This window comes from Balaenoptera musculus, chromosome 11, assembly GCF_009873245.2.
Source record: "Balaenoptera musculus isolate JJ_BM4_2016_0621 chromosome 11, mBalMus1.pri.v3, whole genome shotgun sequence".
NCBI lineage: Eukaryota > Metazoa > Chordata > Mammalia > Artiodactyla > Balaenopteridae > Balaenoptera > Balaenoptera musculus.
In genome coordinates this window covers 101,197,927-101,219,173 of record NC_045795.1, presented here as the reverse complement: position 1 = coordinate 101,219,173, position 21,247 = coordinate 101,197,927, and the positions used below count along the sequence as shown (strand labels likewise).

The following is a 21,247-nucleotide window of genomic DNA, read 5'->3' as shown; positions in this document are numbered from 1 at the left end:
AGAAGTCCACATGGCCCCAGGGGTCTGACCTAGTAGGTCTTGGGGCGGGGGGGAGGCCCGAGACTCCCTGGGTCACACTCTGACTAGCTCTGTCCTCGAGGGTCACCCCATCTGAGTGGCCTGACTTGGTTTGTGACCGCCTTGCCCCCGTTCCAGCCACGGGTGGAGCCGACAGAGGGCAGTGCCTGCCCTATTGTCCTGCGGCAGGACAGCGCTCCGGCTGGCCTCCATGGGGAACGAGGCTGGGGAGAGGCAGCCCCAGCTGGAGGGCACATTCTCAGTTCTGAAATCAAGGAGGGACGGTGGATGTTGGTGACTCTGCCTTCACAGAAGGGCCGAAGAGGGTTTAAAAGCACGGGCCTCCCTTACTTACGAACCCGCTCAGTCTGGGTCTTGTCCCGGTGGGGGTCTCTGCGGGCTGGGACCTCCGCCTGTGAACCGGGGGGCATCGGATCCGACACCTGCTGGGGTGGTTCCCACAGTGAATGGGGATCCGACACCTGCTGGGGTGGTTCCCACAGTGAATGGGAATCCGACACCTGCTGGGGTGGTTCCCACAGTGAATGACACCTGCTGGGGTGGTTCCCACAGTGAATGACACCTGCTGGGGTGGTTCCCACAGTGAATGACACCTGGGGCACCTCCTCGTGTGTGGAGGCAGGGCAGGCAGAGAGCGTGCGGATGGTCTAGGAAATGCTTTAGTTCAGGTTCAAGTTCAGGAGACATGAACCTGGTTTGGGTCCATGGGTAACAGGGTTAAGTCTGCCTGGGAAGAGACCCACACCCCTGTCAGAAGCCGAAACCCACCTCTAGCCGATTGCCCAGGACTGTTCTGGTGTGGATGAAAACCAACCTCATGCCCAGAGAGGACAGGACACTTGCCCAGAGCACACAGCATGGTGGTGACTGACAGGCCTTTCTCTCAGATGGTGGGGGCAGATCTGGCTTTGCTCCTCATCTCCCAGGACCCTGAAGACATGAGGACTGTATCTCTTCTGGGTTGGGACTCCTTCAGGCCATGGGCCCGTGTCCCTATCCCTCCAGGCCTCCCTTTCTCTCTGCAGTGCCCCCAGTGGTAGAGGCTGTGGGCTCCAGGCCAGAGAATGCAGAGGGCGTTTTGTGGGTGTAGCCTGCCCTGCAGGGGAGTCCTGCAGGTGATATTTAAACAGATGATATTTTATCATCTGTTTAAAATAATCAAACAAGTTACCAACAATGACAGCTCAAGAATTTTTTTTAAATGTCCAAATTTCAGGTTTTTCTTGAAACTTTGTAACATCTGTCCACAAGGAGCCCACAGCCTTGGTCTCCCTTTCGACAGAGCACAGGCTCCGCAGTGCCCTAGAGCCCCCTTGGCCCCTTCTCCTGTTTATGTCTCCAGCCTGGCCCCCTAAGCACTTAGGTTTGCAACTCCTGCCATTGTGTGGCTCCCGTGGCTGCCCGTGGAGGTGGCGGGTCTCCAGAGCATGGGTGGGAGACGGCCTCTGGTCCCGCCCGCTGTGTGACCCCGGACAGGCTGTCTACCCTCTCTGAGCTTCACTTTGCCACCTGTCTCTGCTAGGGCTCCTGCTCTGACATGTTTCAACTGGACAAACTCAGACTTGGGCCCAAAGCCCAGAGGGACCACTGATGGGCTGGGAAGTCCTGGGCAGGTCCCTGCCCGTCTGGGTCTCAGTTTCCCCATCTGTCACTGGAGGCTCCATGTCACTGGAGGCCACGCCTCTCTAACGGCCCTTCTGTTTTTCCTCCCGCGGCCGTCACTAGACCAAGACGAGTGCCTGCTGGGCACTCACGATTGTAGCTGGCGACAGTTCTGTGTGAACACCCTGGGATCCTTCTACTGTGTCAACCACACAGTGGTCTGTGCCGAGGGCTTTATCCTCAACGCACACAGGAAGTGCGTGGGTAAGCCAGAGCCCCGCTTGCCGCCACCGTCATGGCTCCCCGCTCCGCTCCACGCCAAGCCCGCCACACTGCAGCCACATGCTAAAGGGCCTGCCCTTTGCATGTGAGCTCTCAGCACGGCCCCCCACCCCATGCTCCGTGTCATGCCCCTCGTGTCCTGGTTCCTGTCCTGCTTCTCCACCCACGCCACCGGGAAGCTGCTTTCCACAGGGACGTGCCTGAGTCAGAACTTCATCTGAGGTGTGACCTGGCTGGTCACTGAAATGAGGTCATTGAGACATGTGGGCAGCAGGATAGGGAGGCCTGGGTTCGAAGCAGGACCCCCTAGTATCTCTGGGGGCTTGAACCTCCTCCCAAGCCTGTGTTTTATCATCTGTGAAAAGGGGGCACCGAGGGCACTGCTCCCCGTTTGGAGATTATGTGACATGTGTGTGGCGTAGCCAGAGCCCGGGGCACAGTGTGCCTGTGACCTCAGCTGCTGAGATTGTCCTTAGATGCGGCCAGAGCCCCTTCAGAGGCAAATACCCCAGCGAGGCGTCCATTTGCTGTGTGACCCTGAGCAGTAGTGCTCGCCTCTCTGAGCCTGTTTCCTCACCTCTAACCTCGGGGCTCGGAGGCCTGGCAAGGGCTGGTACCCAGGTCCCGGCCTGTGCGTGGATGGGCTGGTGCTCAGTAATGCGTCTACCCTCCTGCCTCTCGGTGCCCTTGTGGGCCAGGGCTGGGGCTCCAGGCCTGCTCTGTGGGCAGCAAGGACTTGCTGTTCTCCCATGGCTGGGGGTCTGATGTTTTCATGGAGGAAACATCATGGACCTGAACAGAGATAGACCCAGGGTAGTGGGGGCTCGGGGCAGACTGGGAAGTGCTGTGGCAGGGACACAAGGAGAGGCCGAGGGAGAGCCCATTCCAGCTGGCAGCGTCTGGACACACTCCCTGGAGAAGGTGGCGTGTGCATGTGTCTCCAAGGACGATGGGGATTTGGGAGTTGGGAGGGGCATGAGGGAGGAAGGAACGGCTGCGACAAACATGTGGAGGTGGGAACTGCACCGCACGTGCCCAGACCCCCGTGTGTCATCCTTGTGCTTGGGGACCGTGCCCAACCTGGACATGTCCTCTTCCTCACCCTCCGCCGCCAGGCAGCGGAGTGGCCGCTGCAGACATGTGCGCCCCTGGCCTCCAGCCGCCGGCCCAACACGCGCCCTCTGGAGCCTGCTTGTCAGTGGCGGGGCAGCTCCTCCCGTCTGGGTCGTGTCTGTGTGTCTGGGAAAAGGCGGTCCACCCTGTGAGCACCCTCCCAGGACGCGGGTGTGCAGGCTTCCCTGGCGGCCTGGAGAGAAGACCTTGTCCTAAAAGGGGTCACCGGGCAGCTGGAAAACGGGTTCTGGGATGAAAGAGCAGAGGTGCATTCCATTCAGCTAAGTTTATGGTCATTCTTTCAGCCTTTCCCTCCTTATCATCCGGCACGGACCCCAGTCTCCTCTTCGTCCTTGTGTTCCACTTATGTGTTCATCTCATCTGTGAGCACTCGTTCTTTCCATCACTTGCTCATCCACAGACGTGTCTTCTGCGGTGTGTTTGTGAGCTCCAGGCATGTTCTATTAACCCTGGCTGGTGAGATGGGAGACGGGTGCCCGGGTTAAGAGTGTGGCCTCTGCAGCCAGACTGCCTGGGTTCAAATCCTGGCTGTGCCGCTTTCTAGTTGTAGGACCTGAGATCAGTCATTTGATCTCTCTGAACCTCAGTTTCCTCCCCTGTGAAAAGAGAGGACTAATGTCTACCTCAGAGGGTCACTGTGGCGGTTACATGAGTCCATGTAAAGAACTTGCTAGTGTTTGATGCCGTAATTGTGATTCAACAAACGTGTTATACTGAGGCAGCCTGCAGAGGTAGTGAGCTCCCCATCACTGGAGGTATGTAAGCCGAAGTGGGACAGTATTGGGCGGTGCCAAGTCCACAGGACTTCTAACAGACAGGTGACCTCTGTGGGGAATCCCCTGTGCTTTGCTGTTGGCCTTTTGTGCCCTGTCCTTTGAGGAATATCTTGGGCCCTGGAAACAGTGTTCCAGGTGGGCTTGGCTTTGAGACGATGGGAGCCCCGTCTCTGGGGTCCACTCTGCAGCAGTGGGGAAAGGGCTGGGCGCTCTGGGTTCTGTTCTTGCTGTGGTCCCGTGCAGGCTGGGAGACTTCAGTCACATCCCCTCTGTGAGACCTAGTTCCTTATCTGCGAAGCAGTATCTCTGGGGGATCGAGGGCAGTTCCTGTAAGCCGCCTGATCCCTAAGTGAGCCACACAGTCAGTGGTGTCTGCTGTCATCTCTCACCATGATTCCTCCCAGGCTAGGGGGGGGCTCCTGGCCCATGACGTTTCTGGGCTCCTGAGAATGTGTCTCTCTCTATCAATCCAGCTTATAAATCAGAAGTGTCTATCTGGCCCAGCCAACCCTTCCTTGGAAACCACGGGCCAGAACTCTCCCTTTTCCTCCTCCTCATCCCCACCCAACCAGCCTTGGCCGGGCCTGTACACCAGTTGGTTCACCTGTGAGTCTGGGACAGTCTCTTACCGCACAGCCCTGCACCCCTCCTCTCCACCTGGTCCTTGTCATCCTGGTAGGCGCAGCTCAGACATTACTGTCCTTGAGAGCAGCTCTGACAACGCAGGACCCAGAGCGGGCAGTGCTCTGGCCTGAGCCCAGGACCGTGCAGCTTTCCTCCCCAGCGTCTCCACCCGACCCGTCCTCTCTCCAGGCCTGCCGACTGGCAGTTCCTTGGGGGCAGAGGCTGTGACACACCGCTAGGCCACCTGGGCTTAGCACAGAATAGGTGCTCGTTAAGGTGCGTCCAGTGAATGAACGAATCCGCAACGACTGCTGTACCTCCCCTGCCAGGTGGAGCGTGGCGGAGACATGGGGTGTCCTCTGCCCACCTGCAGGGACGTCTGACTTGGCCACCTCTCTGGGTCTCCTCCGCCCTCCCTGATGCTACTTCTTTCCCTCCTTTGCTGGCTTCTCCCCTCCCCACCTGCGCATCCCAGGGGTCAGTACTCAGCCCCCAGGTGACCTCAGCAGTGACCACTCCCAAGCTGATGTCTCCCCTCAGCCCGCTTCCGTGAACTCCGAGGCAGGTGTCTGGCTGCCCTTGATCCTCAAGCTCAGGGTGACGTCGAGGGCTCCCAACCTTCCCCTGTCAGCCTGCTCCTCCCAGCCGGCCGTTCCCTCTGCCTGGGAGGGCCGTTCCCACATGCCCACAGGGCTCCCAGGTGCCGGGCCCCCACCTGCAGGGCTGCTCGTCCAGAAAGCTTTGCCGAGACCAGTGGGCTCCTCTTTTCCTCTCTGCTTCGTCACATCCATCATAGATGCTGTCGGTTTGACCTTCACAGTACTTCCAGAACCCAACTGCTTCTCCTCGCCTCCATGGGTGGCAGCCTGAGCCCCATCATCTCCTCTTCTAACATACCCTCACCCCTGGAGTATCTGCACTCAGCCAGGGGACCCTGTTACCGATAGGTCAGCCCACTTCCCTCGTCTGCTGGAGCCCTCTATGGCTCCCGCCTGCCCCGCATCTCCTAACGCTCTCCTCTCCCCGCGGTCACGCCCCTCTGGGCCAGACCCTGAACCTGCCCGGCAGCCTGCCCCTCTGCCTGAGATACGAGCTCGGCTCATTCTGGCACCTCCTCCAATGCTTTGCTCAAGTGTCCTCTGCCCTGAGGATCCTTCGTGCCTCCACGCCCTGCACCTCCCACTCCTGGTCTCCTTCACTCTCTCTTCCACAGCACTCAGGACCACCCTCCCTCTTAGGTTTGTCTGTCTGCTGGTCCTCCCGCTCTGAGCGTCCTGTGCCATGGCAGACTTTCTGTCTGTCTTGTTCACCGTGTACCCCTGGGGCCATGGCACGTGCTCCATAAATCTTTGTTGAATGGGTGGTTGCACAGACCGTGCTGCTCTCTGGGAAGTGAGCACCTTGAGGGCAGGGCTGGCTGGCCGGCGGCGCCGTACCGGGAGCGCCCCGCAGCCTCTGACGGCCTCACCCTCCCTGCAGACATCAACGAGTGCGTGACGGACCTGCACACGTGCAGCCGGGGCGAGCACTGCATGAACACGGTGGGCTCCTTCCGCTGCTACAAGGCTCTCACCTGTGAGTCCGGCTACATGCTCAAGGACGGCGAGTGCACAGGTGAGGCGTGCTGGCTGGAGGCCCCGCCCGCCTCCCCACCCCCCCCGCCCCGCCTTCTGATCCGCCCCCAGCCCGCCCCCAGCCCACCTCCTGGCCCGCCCAGAGCCTTCTCCCTTCTGGCAAGCTCCCAGCCCTGGGGTTTCCTGCCTGTGGGAAGACCCCACAGATGATGGTTTGGGGGCAGAGGCGGGGCGGGGGGGGGCCCAAGGTAAGTGTGTCTGGGTCAGTTATTCCCCTCCCTATGCCTCAGTTCCCACAGAAGGGTCACTTCTGTCCTTTTTACCAGAAAATTCTAGCCGCCTCAGAAGAGAGAGAGGTTCCATTGAACTGTTTCAGCAGATGCTTCCCCAGCGTCGTTTGTGGACCTGGCAGGGTTCTGGGTGGCAGGGGTACCGGTGGGGGCGTGTTCTTGTCTCTGGTCTCCTGAAGGGGGGGCGGGGGGCCCACAGGCGCACGGGGCTGGGTGTTGCTTTAGGTGGTGGTCCAAAGAGGCCGGCCCCCTGTGGCCTGTGTGATGTCCAGGCGGAGACCTGCAGCATGAGAGGCCCCTGGGAAGGGTGTTCCAGGCAGAGGGAATAGCAGGTGCCATGCCCTTAGGGAGGGGAGGAGTCTTGGCGCAAAGAACAGAAAGGGCGTCTGGCGTGGGAGCACGCTGCCGGTGGAAGGAGGCTGCGGGGTTGGCAGGCCCAGGTAGGCGGGCACTTGGGAGTTTGTTTCACCCGTGACGGGAAGCGTTGTATTTTAACTGAAAACGTCTAGAAGAAAGTCACCCAGGAGGTGAGACCCAGAGCAGTGCTCCATTGTTGCAAGCCCGGAAAATGGCGGTCGGAAGCGGCTCTGAGGTCGGCGGGAGCTCAGGCAGGTGCTGTACGCACTCCATGCCGGGCCCTGAGCTGGGCGTGGAGCAGGGGTGGGATGAGCTGGGAGGAGATGAGCCCAGGCCCCTCGGCGCACACCTGTGCGCACCACGCATGCCCACAGGGCTCACACAGATCCAGGGTGAGCCCCCTTTAGAGAACCCTGGCACCTGGGGAGGGGGGCCGTCTCCCTGGACGCCCCACCACCCCCGCCCCTCTCATCCCAGGGCCTCCTTCCTAGACCAGAGTGGCTGGGCAGGGGCTGTGTTCTCAGCCTCCCGGGGGTCCTTGGATGGGGTTCTAGAACCCAGCACAGGGCCGCCTAGAGGCTGGGCTCCTGTGGGAAAGTGGTGGAAACCTTGGAAACTGGAGGGGGTGGATGGATGAACAACAGACAGACAGACACACATGGTTGGGCAGGCCGTCAGGAGGCCGAGGGAGTCTCGGCTGTGCCACTAGCCCTCTGTGTCCCCTTTCTGCTCCGTGCCTCGGTTTCCTCATCTGTGGAAAGAGCCCGACGTGCCTGCTGTGCGGGAAGCGTGGGGCCGGCACTTTGTAAACTGGGTGCTGCACAGCGGGGAGGGGCCCTTGTGACCTGCTGGTGCCACACCGCAGGTGGGGACAGCGGTGCCATCCAGGTCTGGCAGTTCCATTGTTGGAAGCTCCAAGCCTGCCTGCCCAGAAGCAGTGCCGCAGCTATGGAACCCTGCCTGTGCCTCAGTGTCCCCTGTGGAGGAGGGGGCTCGTCATAGCCTGCTTCTGGGTGCATGCGAGCGCTGAGTGAATAAGTACGTCTCAGAGCCCTTGGGGCAACGCCTGGTAGCACGGCACAGTTCAGTGAGAGGGGTGACGTTGTTGTTACTGCTGGCGTGGGCCACGGCAGCTCCCTGTGACGCAGAAGACCTTTGTAGCCGTCAAGGTCACCGGGGGGATGTGCGGGCAGGGGCCTGCCAGCCCGCCGGCCCCTGACCCCCGGCCTGGTCTGTGTGGCAGACGTGGACGAGTGTGAGCTGGGCACACACAACTGCCAGGCGGGCTCCGCGTGCCATAACACCAAGGGCTCCTTCTACTGCCAGGCGCGGCAGCGCTGCATGGAGGGCTTCCTGCAGGACCCCGAGGGCAACTGCGTGGGTGAGTGGGGCTTGGAGGGGCTGTGTCTGCCTGGCCCTGGGGGTCTTTAGGAGGGGTCGCTGGGGGGATAGGCTCTGAGGGCTTTACAGATCAGGGAGGCCTGGCTTGCTGCACTTTCCCTCTCCCGGCCTCAGTGTCCCCCTGTGAATGGATGTGTCAGTGCCTGGGCCCCACGAGGCGCTTGCAAAATGGAAGCTCTTATTATCCTGAACTGTCTGATCGCGGCTGAGTTACTTCTCTTGTGGCCTCAGTTTACCCATCTGTGGGATTGGACTGGATGAAGGTGTATCACGTTTTTTTAACCTACCCAACAGCGCTTGGGTTCTGGGAGGGAAAGCCCTCGGCTCCTGGCACGCAGGGACCGGACAGTCTGACCTGCCAGCCCGACCTGGGCTGGTCTGGGGCCCAGGACCGGCCGCCTCCCAGTGCAGCCCTGGACTCAGATGCTGGGGCTCGGGGAGGGGCTACAGCAGGCTCCCCGTCACCCGCACCCCCCTCCGCAGACATCAACGAGTGCACGTCACTCTCCGAGCCGTGTCGGCCAGGCTTCAGCTGCATCAACACGGTGGGCTCCTACACGTGCCAGAGGAACCCAGTGATCTGCGGGCGTGGCTACCACGCCAGCCAGGACGGGACCAAGTGTGTGGGTAAGGCCCGCCTCCCCCTCGCCTCTCGCTTCCCGGGTGCCCTGGGCCTGGGCAGCTGGTGCAGGGGGAGACTCCGGGCCTCAGGGTGCCCTGCTCGCCTCCCCCTGCAGACGTGAACGAGTGTGAGTCGGGCGTGCACCGCTGCGGCGAGGGGCAGGTATGCCACAACCTCCCCGGCTCCTACCGCTGTGACTGCAAGCCTGGCTTCCAGCGGGACGCCTTCGGCCGCGCCTGCGTCGGTAGGTGGGACTGGTGGCCGGGACCCCGTCCGGCTCCCCTGAGAGGTGCCCGCCTGCCCCAGGCCCTCCCCCCGGCCAGCCTTGCTCCGACCACGTGCCCGGCCCTCTCTGGGCTGGACTGCCTTCCTGCCGTCCTGGCCAGCTGAGGCTCTGCTCTCGGTCCCCATCGCGCTCTTCTCTTGCCCTCTGCTGTGCCGTCTGTCTCTCCACGTCTGCCTCTGGTCTCCGTCCAACACCTCCTCTGCCTTCTTCCCCTGCTCCCTCTTCCCCCTCGCTCCTTCTGGTTCCTGGGTCCCTCTCCTCCCCGGGGGTGGAGGGGGCTGGCGTCCAGGCCACCTGCGCCCTCCCTGAGGCCCTGCGCCTGCCGCCCGCCCCGCAGACGTGAACGAGTGCTGGACCTCGCCCAGCCGCCTGTGCCAGCACACGTGCGAGAACACGCTCGGCTCCTACCGCTGCTCCTGCGCCTCCGGCTTCCTGCTGGCGGCCGACGGCAAGCGTTGCGAAGGTACGGCCGACCCGGCCTCTGACCCGTGGCCTACTGTGCAGGGCCCCAGGCCTCAGCTGCAGGCTGTTTCCTGCCAGGGCCCCCACTGCCATCTCAGACCCAAGGGCTGGGCGTCTGTGCTGTCTGCACCCCTGGGCGGGAGCTCCCTGCAGGCAGGGGGGCAGCCCAGCCTCTGCCCCTTGGTAGGTGCTGGTCCTGGCCATGACTGCGGTGCCCTGGGGTCCAGGCAGGCAGCAGAGGGAGTGAGAGGTAGGCCCGTGGCCAGGCGGACGGCCCGGCAGTGCCATGCAGAGTGACCCCATCTTGGTTTTCCAGATCCCAGGAGTCTAGATATTTATGCAAAGTTTGCTGGGTTTTACACGTCGCTGGTGGATCTAAACTTAAACACACTGTGTGTTAAACCAAGCACGTGAACTGGACCTGCGGTCCAGTCCTCACCCATGTGGGATGCGCCCGGGGCTGACGGAGGGGATGCGTGAGGGACTGTCATACTGTTCCCACCTGTGTCCACAGTGTGGTTGGGCCAGGTCTGGTGGGGTTGGTGCGGAGGGGTGCGGGGGTCCCAGGCTGCTCGGTGAAGTGGGGAGGGGTCCCGTGAGTAAAGGGGATGTGGGGTCTCTGGCCCCATTTAGCTGGCACCGTCTTTCCCAGCACCTCCCCTGGAGGTGCTTTCCTCATTTCCCTCCTGGGGAGATGAGTCTGCTGAGGCCCCTGGGAAGGCCATGCACCTCTCTCTGATCGCCTGGCCTGGCCAAAGAGCCGGCCTCCTGTGGGACGGGACCAGCCCAAGGACAGGGGAGCGACCCCAGGCCTGGCTGTGTCAGATGGCACTTGGATGGGCTCCCCAAACAGACCCTGGCACTCCCTTTCACTCACGGGGGTTACAGCCACCTGTGAGCCCGCCCCCCAGCCAGGCTGGGTGCAGACAGCCGTGGGGATGGAGCGTCCTTCCCACCCTAGTTGTAGTTCATTCGTTCACTTCTTGGCCCTTCTGCCTTCCCCCCCCACCACCCCTACTTCAGGCCACTTCTCTCCAGCTCCATCTGTGGCTGGACGGTAGAGACTCAGAGATGGAACCAGCGTGGCCCCTGGCCCCCGGGAGCTCAGAGCCTGGTAGAGGAGAGAAGCCACTCATTCATTCATTCATGCCGTCCATCATTTTGTGTGAAACCTGTGTATGTTGTGAGGTCCCGAGGGTCATGCAGCAGACGGTGGCCTCAAGGCCATGTGTGAGCTGACCCCCTCCCCCCCACTCTGCTCTGACCACGCCGGCCTCCTTGCTCTTCTGTGCGTGCACAGGGCACACCCTCACCTCAGGGCCTGTGCTCTCACCGTGCCTTCTGTCTGGAATGCTTCCCCAGATGCCCGCACGACTCCAACACTGCAGCCCTCCCACACACACCCCTGCCCCTTCTCTGCTCTTTTCCCATAGCACGCGCCACCTTCTGACGTATTAGGTATTCCACTCATTTAATCCCCCCGTTTCCTCCCCAGCACACATGTGAACGTCACCTCCACGATGGGGAGGTGGCTGTCCGTCTTGCTCGTGGCCGTGTCCCCACGCTCACACAGGCCTGGCGCTGGTCGGAGCCCGGCAGGTCTTGGTTGGATGAATGAGAGACAAGTTCCTGCCCACAGGGAGCTCAGAGTCCAGCAGATGCCCCATCTCACCCGTCCTCCACCCACACCGCTCACCCGCTGCCTCGCAGGCCCGCTCTCACCCCTCCCCCACCCCCAGGCAGGGCCGGCCCTGGGGGTCAAGGGCAGGTCCTTGTTAGCACCTAGGTGACATCTCCCAGAGCCATCTCTACCCAGTGCTGTGCACCCTCAGTAGGGCAGCATCTAGCTCCCCGTGCGGGGATCTGAGCCCCACCTGTGGCTGCTTCCTCTAGGCAGTAGGCCGGGACTGCGCCAGCAAGCTATAATACATTGCTGCCCCTGCCTCACTGCATGTCTCAGGCAGGCGCCTTGCCTTTTTCTGGGCCTCTGGTTCCCCATCGGCCCGAAGGGGAGGCTGGAACTGATGGTCTGTCAAGATAAGGCTCCAGGTGAGCCGGACCTGGGCCCTCTGGGCTGGAGGACACCTCGGTGACCGCCGGCTGGTCTGTCTGCAGACGTGAACGAGTGTGAGGCCCAGCGCTGCAGCCAGGAGTGCGCCAACATCTATGGCTCCTATCAGTGCTACTGCCGCCAGGGCTACCAGCTGGCCGAGGACGGGCACACCTGCACAGGTACCTCTCCTGCCCAGGGCCCCCTTCCTGAGAGACACCGCTTCCCGTGTGCCAGGCTCCTAGAGTCCCCACCGGGCCGGGGACACAGGGCACACGGAGGCCTTAGCGTCGTATCAGAGCTTGAGTCCCAGCCGTGCGTTTCCTGGCTGTGCCACCTTGGACAGATGCTTCCCACGTCTGACCTCAGTGGGATGAAGGATTAAGTTAATTACAGCTGACCCTTGAACGACACGGGGGTTAGGGCCTCCCTCACCCGATAGTCAAAAATCCACATATAACTTTACAGTCGGCCCTCTGTATCCGCGGTTCCGCATGCGTGGTTGAACCAAGGACAGATTGCGTAGTACTGTAGTATTTATTGAAAAAAGTCCTCGTGTAAGTGGGCCTGTGCAGCTCAAACCTGTGTGGTGCAGGGGTCGGCGGTACCTTGTCCACGCCCTGTCTGGTGCCTGATTGGCCCTCAGCTGGCCGTAGCAAGTATGGAGCGGCCCCGGGAAGCAAGCCCTGGAATGCGGGTCCTGTGTGCTCTGTGGCCTCGGGCAGCTCTCTTCCTCTCTCAGCCCTGTCGTCCTCATCTGTAAAATGGGCCCCCAGGGTCCACGGCTGTGGCAGGATGACCCAGGGTTCACGAGGGGCTGAAACTCTCTCTGGCAGACATTGACGAGTGCGCTCAGGGCGCCGGCATCCTCTGCACCTTCCGCTGCATCAACGTGCCAGGGAGCTACCAGTGCGCGTGCCCGGAGCGCGGCTACACCATGACGGCCAACGGGAGGTCCTGCAAGGGTGAGTGAGGGGTCCGCGCCACCGGGGCCTCAGGCAGCCTCCAAGCAGGCGCAGAAAGCCTCATGCAGCTGGCTGTGTTCCCAGAGCTCTGACACCAAGTGCATAGGCAGAGAATGGCCCATGCCACTGGTGGCCACGTTCACCGAGCTCTACGCCTGGGATGAGGAAGGTGGCAGTCTTTCTGCTGCTTGACCCAGCTTAGAGTCTTCAAGGCTTGGACTCTGCTCTGGGCCCTGCCCTGCGAGCGGGACGGGGGTCCTGTGGGGTGGTCCTAAAGACAGGAGCCCTACCCAGTGAGGAGCCCATACAAGAGGAGCCTCAGGGGTCCCAGAAGCTGGCCAGGGCTTCCTGGCTGCAGAGCTATCTGCTTTTTAATTTAAAAAATAATCAGCTTGGACTCCGTAAAAGGTGAGGATCTTACCTGCCATAAACAGCTGTGCGGGAATGATGACTTTATGTGCCTAGAGCGTGATTTCAGTTTTGAGCCTGAGGCCCTGTTCTGCTTGATGGTGGGAACACAGCATGGGCTTCTTGGACAGCTCAGACGCCGCAGTGATTTTGGCTCTTGAAGGCGCTTCAGGCCGGAAACCTGTTCGTGTTCAGGACATCTCTCCCAACCCCTCCTCCCTGGCCATCCCGGCGTGGGGGCTGGGGAATGGCCTGTGCTGGCAGCACAGAGGCTCCCAGGCCCTTGTGTACAAGGGTGCTGTACAGAGTGGAAGAGACGGGAGTATGTGACGCTCGGGTGGCATGTGAGCTGTGTGCCCACAGGACGAGCTGCCCTGAGACCCAGGCCCCCGGGGCGGGCTGGGGTGGCTCGGACGAGGGTCTCCAGCTCTGGGCATCCCTCCCATCGCCCTCCTCTGCTCCCCCCAGACCTGGACGAGTGTGCGCTGGGCACCCACAACTGCTCTGAGGCTGAGACCTGCCATAACATCCAGGGCGGCTTCCGCTGCCTGCGTTTCGAGTGTCCTCCGAACTACGTCCGGGTCTCTGAAACGTGAGTGCCCCCACCCCGGCCTCGCCGGGGACCCTGCCCCGATCCACGCTGCCCCGGGCGGAGGCCAGGTGACCGGTGGCGCGTGCCTTCACCACCCCCTGCTCGTCACAGGCCCCACTGCCAGGTCTGTGGTCTGATGACCATAAATGGTATAAAACAGCACCTTGCAGAAAGCTCGGTGCGTAGAGCATGAAAGGAAGAAGACTCACAAAAAGAATCTTCTCTTTCTCTCTCTCAAACACACACACACACACTAGTTATCTTTTGCTGTGTAACGAGTTTTTTGCAACACTTCGCATCTTAACATGACAAGTAGTTACCATCTCACACGGTTTTGGAGGGTCACGAGCCAAGGAGCCGCTTAGCTGGGTGGTCCTGGCTAAGGGTCGCATAGGGCTGGGTGCTCCGAAGCCTTGACCAGGGCTGCAGGATCCCGCTGCCCACTCATGGCTCTGGGCGGGAGGCCTCAGCGCCTCACCATGTGGCCTCTCCATGGGGCTGGAGCTCCCCCAGCACGGGTCATCAAGAAGGCAAGTGATGGTCCTTTGTAACCTAACCTAACCCTAAAAGTGACATATCATCACTTCTGCCACTGGCCACACAGTCCAGCACTGCACGGGGTACCCTGGGAGGCAACATTCGAAGTGTGACTGTCAGGAGGGGAGACACCGGGACCATCTCGCAGGCTGGTGACCACACTCCCTAGTGATGCCTCTTGGTGTTTCGCCATATTTCCTATCCTTTCCTTACTAAACATACATTTCCGTAGAGTACTTGCTGGGGTGTCCATCTTTTCTCTGCGCGGTGCTGTCACGTGGATGTGCTCCGTTGTTCGAAGCTTGCTTTCTCTGCTTGGTCGCCGTCTTTTGCGTCTGTGCGTGCAGCCCGCCTGGGGTGGCACTTCCTAGCATGTATGCGCTCGTGATTTACTTGCCGGCTGCCCTGCTGACTCTGTGACATGCTTGCTAATACACACAGTGCCGGGGAATGTCTACGTGTAGGTGTGTTGGGACACTTGGGTGAGTGTGTCTGGGTGACCCTGGGCAGGTGACCTCCCTTCCCTGGGTCTCAGCTGCTCCGCCTGCAACGTGGGTGATGGTAGCGCCAGCCCCAGGGTGGGTGTGAGCACGGCATGAGTGAAAACACGTCATGAGTTTACACAGCATATGGCATGGCCTGGTGCTGCATTAGTGCCATGTGTTGGCGACGTCATACCCCAACCCTGCGTGGCTATGCGCTGTGGTCCCCCAGTTGGGGAACTCTGCTCACAACATTCTCTAGACCTGCTGAGCCCTGGTGCCCATTTTGGAAGCACTGAGCTTTGAGACAGGGATTTAGTGATGGAGGTGGCAGTGTCTCATTGCACCCAGAAGAGACCAGATTGTTGCTGGGCTTAGAAATCGAGGCCTTGGGCCCCACGGGGTTTGGTGCAGGTTCTGTCATCATGGTCCTGTAGCGTGGCCGAGTTCCCAGGCGTCCTCTGGAGCAGGTGTGACTCGGAGCTCTCTGATACTCGGAGAGGGGAAAGGGCAGGCCATCCCAAGTCAGAAGAGGAAATGGCTCCGAAGGAGAGTCAATTATGGAAGAAAAGGGAATCTGAGAAAAGACTGCAACAATGAAAACACCATGGCCAGGGAATCCATGCAGATAGGCAGTGTGCGAGGGAAAAAATGCAGGCAGGGAGGTAAGAATGAAGGAAGGTAGGAAGGCGCACCGGGACGAGAGAGAGCTGCTAACAAGCTACCTGGCGCTGTGCCGAGAGCCGCATGTTTATAAACTCACCCCTTCCCGCCAATGAAACCTCAAGGCCATTAACCAGGCCTACGGACAAGGAAGCTGAGGTCCAGGGAGGTCAGGTGACCCGGCAGAGGCTGCGAGGCTGCCGAGGGCGGAGCTGGGCGGGGGGCCTGCGCCCGGTCGGTCGGGCTGGGTGAGTGTCCGGTGGGAGCGAGCCCGCCGCTGACGCCCCCGCCGTGCGCCCCGCAGGAAGTGCGAGCGCGCGCTGTGCCACGACTTCATGGAGTGCCAGAACGCGCCGGCGCGCATCACGTACTACCGGCTCAACTTCCAGACCGGGCTGCTGGTGCCGGCGCACATCTTCCGCATCAGCCCGGTGCCCGCCTTCGCCGGCGACACCATCGCACTGACCATCACCAAGGGCAACGAGGAGGGCTACTTCGGTACGCGCCGCCTCAACGCCTACACGGGCGTCGTCTTCCTGCAGCGGTCCGTGCGCGAGCCGCGGGACTTCGCCCTGGACGTGGAGATGAAGCTCTGGCGGCAGGGCTCCGTCACCACCTTCCTGGCCAAGATGCACATCTTCTTCACCACCTTTGCCCTGTGAGGCGCGGCCGCGGACGAGCGCGTGGAGCCCCGGGTCCCCCGCTGGTCCGGCGCCCCGGCCGCACGCCTCTTTCCGCGCTCCCTGCCGGCCGCGTGGGGGGCGGGCGCTGTGGCCAGTTTACTCTGACCCTGTAAATTAACTTGATTTTGCTGACTTGTTCCTCGCGTTTCGGCCTCTCCTGTGCCCCCGGAGGGAGCTTTGCGCAGGCCAGTGCTGGTGCCCCGTGGATGGGGTCGGAGGATCCGAGGCTGGACGTGACCAAGACTGGAATCAGCGACCACGTTGGAGATTTTGGACTCAGCTGGGTGACCTGTCCCCAATGATGATATTCTGTTTCATGTTCCACTGTGATTAGCTCTTCACTTTTCTTTTTTTAAATCGTTTTTAAGTGTTTTTGTTTAATTATAAAAGTAGTACATGTATATTGCAAATATATATATATTCAAATAGTACAAAAGGGTTATAAAGTGAAAACAGAAGACCCGCTTCCTTTTGTGCAGTGTTTGCGCGTGCCAGCGGTGCCTGAGTGTCTTGGGGCCCCGCCTTGGGCCTCACCTTGGGTTGCTGAAAGGGCGGAAGTGGGAGCGTGCTCGCTTCTGGTCCTACTTTTCCTCCTCCCGCGTTTCCCTCTTCCCTCCTCTCCTTCTCCAAATGTGGGCCTCACCTGGCTTGTCACTTTGGACATTGTCCAGAAACTGGACATCTACGTTTAGTGTTACTTTTCTCACCTCCTGACCGACTGCTGTTCGCACCTAATGACGAACGTGTGTGAGACTGTTTAGCATAGAAATGAGCTAATGGGTAGCTAAATCCAGTTCTCTCTCGGGCCAGCCGTTTTCCGTTGGTGTTCCGTCCTGCGGAGGCTGTAACTCCGTGTCCCAGTGTACTTGGCCATTGTCGGTATTATAGCTTCACCAATGGTGCCAGGGCTGTGGGGACACATCACGGGAGGTAGGAGTAACCTGCAAAATGAGACTGGAGTGCCAGCCAGTCATTAGCAGTTCATCCAGCGAATCGTCTCTCATGTGACTACATGTCTTCCAGGACAAGGCCACTCAGGTTTGCAGCGTCCATTTCACTTTGTCAGGTTCCAAAGGCAGGAGTGAGCTCGGCTTCACCCTTTCAGCCATCTGGTATAATGGAGCTGAGAGATGGTATTGCCTGTTTCTCCAAGCCTCATGAGATATTAATGTACTGGACAAACGTAGTCGTTGCGTAACCCATTCATCCTTTCCCCTCAGCTACGATTCCCTTTCTCTCCATTTGTACCCCAGTTCTTCCACGTTGGGAACGGACGTTAGGTTTGGCCGTCGTGCTGGTCTAGATGCAAGGCAGCAATGGTCGTCCGGTGAGCACCCCCCCCTCCGTCCCCCGGCCCACTCCGTTCCTATAGGTAGAGGTAACCAGGGGGCCATCTCAACCAGCAGGCGACACACAGCTGCAACCCTGAGTTTGCCAGATGGGGTGAAGGCGTCGTCCACCCCATCAGGCCCTTAGGAATTCTGACACCAAGGTTTAAAAGTCTAGTTACGGTTTCTTGCTTAGGAATCAGCCCTGCTTCCTGCATGCACAGTTGCAGCCTTGCTCCTGGGACAGCTGCATCAGATACAAAAAAAGAAAGTGGAGATGATGTCATGCCAGCATCCTCCCCCTGTGTGAAGAATGGTGCGGTCACAACAGAATCCTACCCCCACCCCCCGTCCCAGATCACCTAGAAAAGCAGAGGAATCTTCCTAGTGGGGACCTGCCTTGGCTCCCTGGTGTTGAGGGTGAACATACACTCAGGAAGGCTTGAAAGCCAGCTCTTCGCGCCTTTATCTTCCCCCCCACCCCATGTTAGACGACTGGTGTCTCAGATGCCATTCTAACTCTCTGCCTAAACGTCATTCCAAGGAGGAGGTCTGTCTGCCCGCTGTTGACGCGGTGGGGTGTAATGTGTGATCCTTGGTTTGAAGAAATGTGATTTGGTGGTCCAGACTGGCACACTATCTCTCGTGCCCACACTCTTACAGTATCTTGAGCATTTGCATCTACCACTGGGCTGGATGTGCAAAGCCCCTTCCAGAGTAGATGTCTCTTCCTGTCAGGACCCGTTTGTAGCCTCCTGGTGCCTCCATAATCAGTCCATCCGGCCAGCTGTGGGCAGGCCTTCCCCCCGGGGATTCTGCCCCATAGCTGTCCATGGTGTCCATATCTCTAGTTGGTACAACAATTCTGTTGACGTATCGTGCCTCAGAGGGTGTGAGAGGAGTCTGTCTAGGTCCAGCCCGTCCCTGTGTTGCTGCGGACCCCGGATGTCCACTTACTCCCTGGACCCAGGTGGCCACTTGCAAGGAGCGCCCCAGGGTACCTCCTTGCCGATTCTAATCCCTTTCTGATCCTGGAAGGGGGTTCTTCTGAAGGGCGTCAGCGTGTCCCACTTTAAGGCACCTCTCCAGTCCCCATAGTGATTTCCATAGGGTGTGCCCATAAGGACACCCCTGTAATAGGCCAGGTTTTCATTGCCCTCTGCCTGACTGTAGGACCAGGCCATTGGCCACCACCTGTAAGTCAATGAAAAACCAAACGTAGGGGCAAACAGCATGCAGTTCAGCCCACCAAGCTCGTTTGTATTTACCTTCTTCCAGCCTTCCAAACAGGATGTTGTCCGTACACCTTGGTCAGTCAAGGGCTTTCATAGGGCCCCATGCAAGTGACTGTAGGATCTGGCAGCTCCTCGGTAAGAACCTCGTGTGATTCCAGAGTCAGCTGTAGGGGAGAAATCTACCTGCTTGTGATTCTGCTGAGTACCTCATTGCATTCCCCTTGGGGCATCTTCCTGCACAAACCATTTCCATTTTATTATGGAACTCTTCCGGACACTGCCCTCCCTTCTAGTGTTTCTCTAACATCACCCAAGACATTATGGGTATTTCAGGTTTCAAGATTATTTTATGGTCTTCAGGCATGAGGGCAGTCTCAATCAAAGTAGGCAGCCAGTAATTGTCTCTCAAATGGAAAGCTTCTGGTCCCAAATCCACATTTGGCAAATTGCACAGTTTGAGGAAATAATCCTCTCACAGCTGCCCTTGTGTATCAGTCAGGGTTCTCTAGAGAAACAGAACCAATAGTGTATATATATGCATATGTGTGTGTGTGTGTGTGTGTGTAGATAGATAGATAGGTAGATAAAATAAGGAATTGGCTTACACAGTTACGGAGCCGAGAAGTCCCACGATCTGACCCAGGAAAGCTGGTGGAGTGACTCAGTGCAAGTCTGAAGGCCTGAGAACCAGCAGTACCGAGGACAGAAGGTCAGTGTCCCAGCTCAAGCCATCAGGCAGGAAGGGCTGAATTCTTCCTTCCTCTGTCACTTAGTCCTATTCAGACCCTCAACAGATTGGGTGATGCCCAGCCCCACTGAAGAGGGCAGGCTGCTTTACTGAATCCACCAATTCAAACGCTGATTTCTTCCAGAAACACCCTCGCAGATACACTCGGAAATAACGTTTAACCGAATATCTGGGCACCCCGTGATCCAGTCGAGTTGGTACACGCAGTCAAGCATCACGTCTTACTTCAGACCCCCTACGATTCCCAAGGGCCGCGCTCACTTCAGATCAGCTGGTTGCTGAGTCCATGGCCACCCTCAGGGTCGAGGAATCGCTAGAATGACTCACAGACTCAGAAAAGTGCTATACTTATTTTTACAGTTTTATTATAGCAAAAGGATGCACATCAAAATCAGCCGAGGGAAGAGACACGTAGGGCAGGGTCCAGGAGGCGTCCCAACACGGTTTCTGGCTATGCCCTCCCCGTGGAGTCCCAGGTGGCATCACCTCCTCCCAGCCTTCATGTGTGAGCACTGCCCACCAGGGAAGCTCCCCTGAGCCTTTGGTATCCAGGGTTTTTATTGGAGCTGGTTGGTGGTTGGGGCACACCTGTTCCCTGACACAAGGGAGCAGCACAGTTGCTAGTGATTTTACCAGTGGTGACCCGGGAGCATGTCCTGGTGGAGGGGACGCTGCAGCAGATGCAACGATGCAAGCATCTGAAAAACACAACAGCAGAGTTGGCTGGTTGCCGCTAAGCTGCATTGCCCTGCAGAGGGACAGTGAGAAAGTTGGAGCTGTTAACAGGCAGGTATTGGCTAAGGGTGAGAGGCAGGGGCCCTTGGTGGCAGCTCCCAAAGAGGCACCTGGCTCCTGCAGTGGAAGGGCAGACCGAGCTGTGTGGCAGGCTGAAGACCTGCGTGTGAGAGTCACGGAGATCCAGGGACGTTTGACTGCTCAGCCAAGGTCTGCCGCGGGACGTTAAAGGGCTGGTGTGGAAACCTGGGGTCCTCAAAATGGAGGAGACCCTCTGGAGGTGCAGAGGAGGCCGGCCCTTTGAGTAAGAGCCAGCGCTGCTGTGCCTGAAGAGACTGCTGTTAGCTACCTTCCCTCACCACCGCCAGGCAGCAGGTGCCCCCGCAGGAGCTGCCCTCGCCTCCTCTGCTGGCTGCCAGGCTGATAACAGATTCAGTCTGTTTGGGAGTTTTCCCTCCTGCACAGTGGAGTTCATATGTGATGGGCCTGAGCCGATGACACCCGTGTTTCCCGACACTGTGATTGGTTCCGGGATGGGCCCCGGATGTACCCGAGGTCTTTGTGGGGATACTGAGATAGAGATGGTTCTCTTGACCCCTGCCCTTGAACCTGAGGGGCTCTCGGGCCTGGAGCGGCCACCCCCACGTGGCAGCAGGTGAAAGCTGAGACTGAAGGCTGGGTGGAGCCCCTGAGGTGGCAGCGCGGACGGCAGAGCCTGAGCTCTGAAACCTACCAGGCCTGAGGCCACCCGACCTTTGAATTTTCTGCCTTTACCTTCTCTTTTGCATAAGCTAGCTTGATTGTTTTCTGTCAAATGCAACAGGCAAAGTCCAACAGAATGCAGTAACAAGTGAGGAAGGGTGTGCCAGGCAAAGGGAATGGCATGTGCAAAGCTACTGAGCTGGGGAAGAAGGCTGGTGTGCTGGAGACTTGAGGAGTGAGGGGCGTGGTTGGAGGGTGGGGGGGCGGAGTCACAGCAGACCTCAGATGCGACCCTAATTAATTCTCAGGGCAGTGGGGGTCTGTTGAAGCACTGGGGGGCCACCTTTGCAGTTTACAAACGTCCCTCTGGCTGCAGTCTGGAGGGTAGATGGTAGGCATGAGGGCAAGCCCTGTAGGGGGCTTTTTTTTTTTTTTTTTTTGGTAGTATTTTTCGTTCTGTAATGGTCTTGTTATAGGTGTCATTCAGTCTCTTGCTTTGCACCACTTTAAACTTGTGTCGTTGTCACTGTGGGTCTGGTCTGTTGCTGCAGAGCCCTCCGTGGGGTGCCCCCCTACAGTAAACCCTGTGATGCCTCCCAGGCTGCGCTCCAGAAAGGCAGCACCAGTCAGCCTCCTGTGCCCTGTGGCCCATGGGTGGTCTCACTTGCTG

The 21,247-nt window shown here is 59.3% G+C and overlaps 1 protein-coding gene across 4 annotated transcripts in view; it reads left to right on the top strand.

The window, feature by feature from the left end:
- The window catches only part of FBLN2 (fibulin 2), a 75,881-nt gene extending 59,599 nt beyond the window's left edge, over positions 1-16,282 (top strand). The window contains exons 8-17 of one of the 4 annotated variants that reach the window (XM_036869088.1): positions 1,765-1,905; positions 5,937-6,071; positions 7,922-8,059; positions 8,563-8,706; positions 8,817-8,945; positions 9,325-9,450; positions 11,565-11,681; positions 12,336-12,464; positions 13,341-13,464; positions 15,451-16,281. In XM_036869088.1, the coding sequence (XP_036724983.1) occupies positions 1,765-1,905; positions 5,937-6,071; positions 7,922-8,059; positions 8,563-8,706; positions 8,817-8,945; positions 9,325-9,450; positions 11,565-11,681; positions 12,336-12,464; positions 13,341-13,464; positions 15,451-15,808 (1,541 nt within the window). In that variant the 3' untranslated portion in view covers positions 15,809-16,281. Of the gene's footprint in view, positions 1-1,764; positions 1,906-5,936; positions 6,072-7,921; positions 8,060-8,562; positions 8,707-8,816; positions 8,946-9,324; positions 9,451-11,564; positions 11,682-12,335; positions 12,465-13,340; positions 13,469-15,450 lie in introns of those variants that run through there. The other 3 variants (XM_036869087.1, XM_036869089.1, XM_036869090.1) reach the window with 3 other exon arrangements.
- Positions 16,283-21,247: the final 4,965 nt, after the last annotated feature.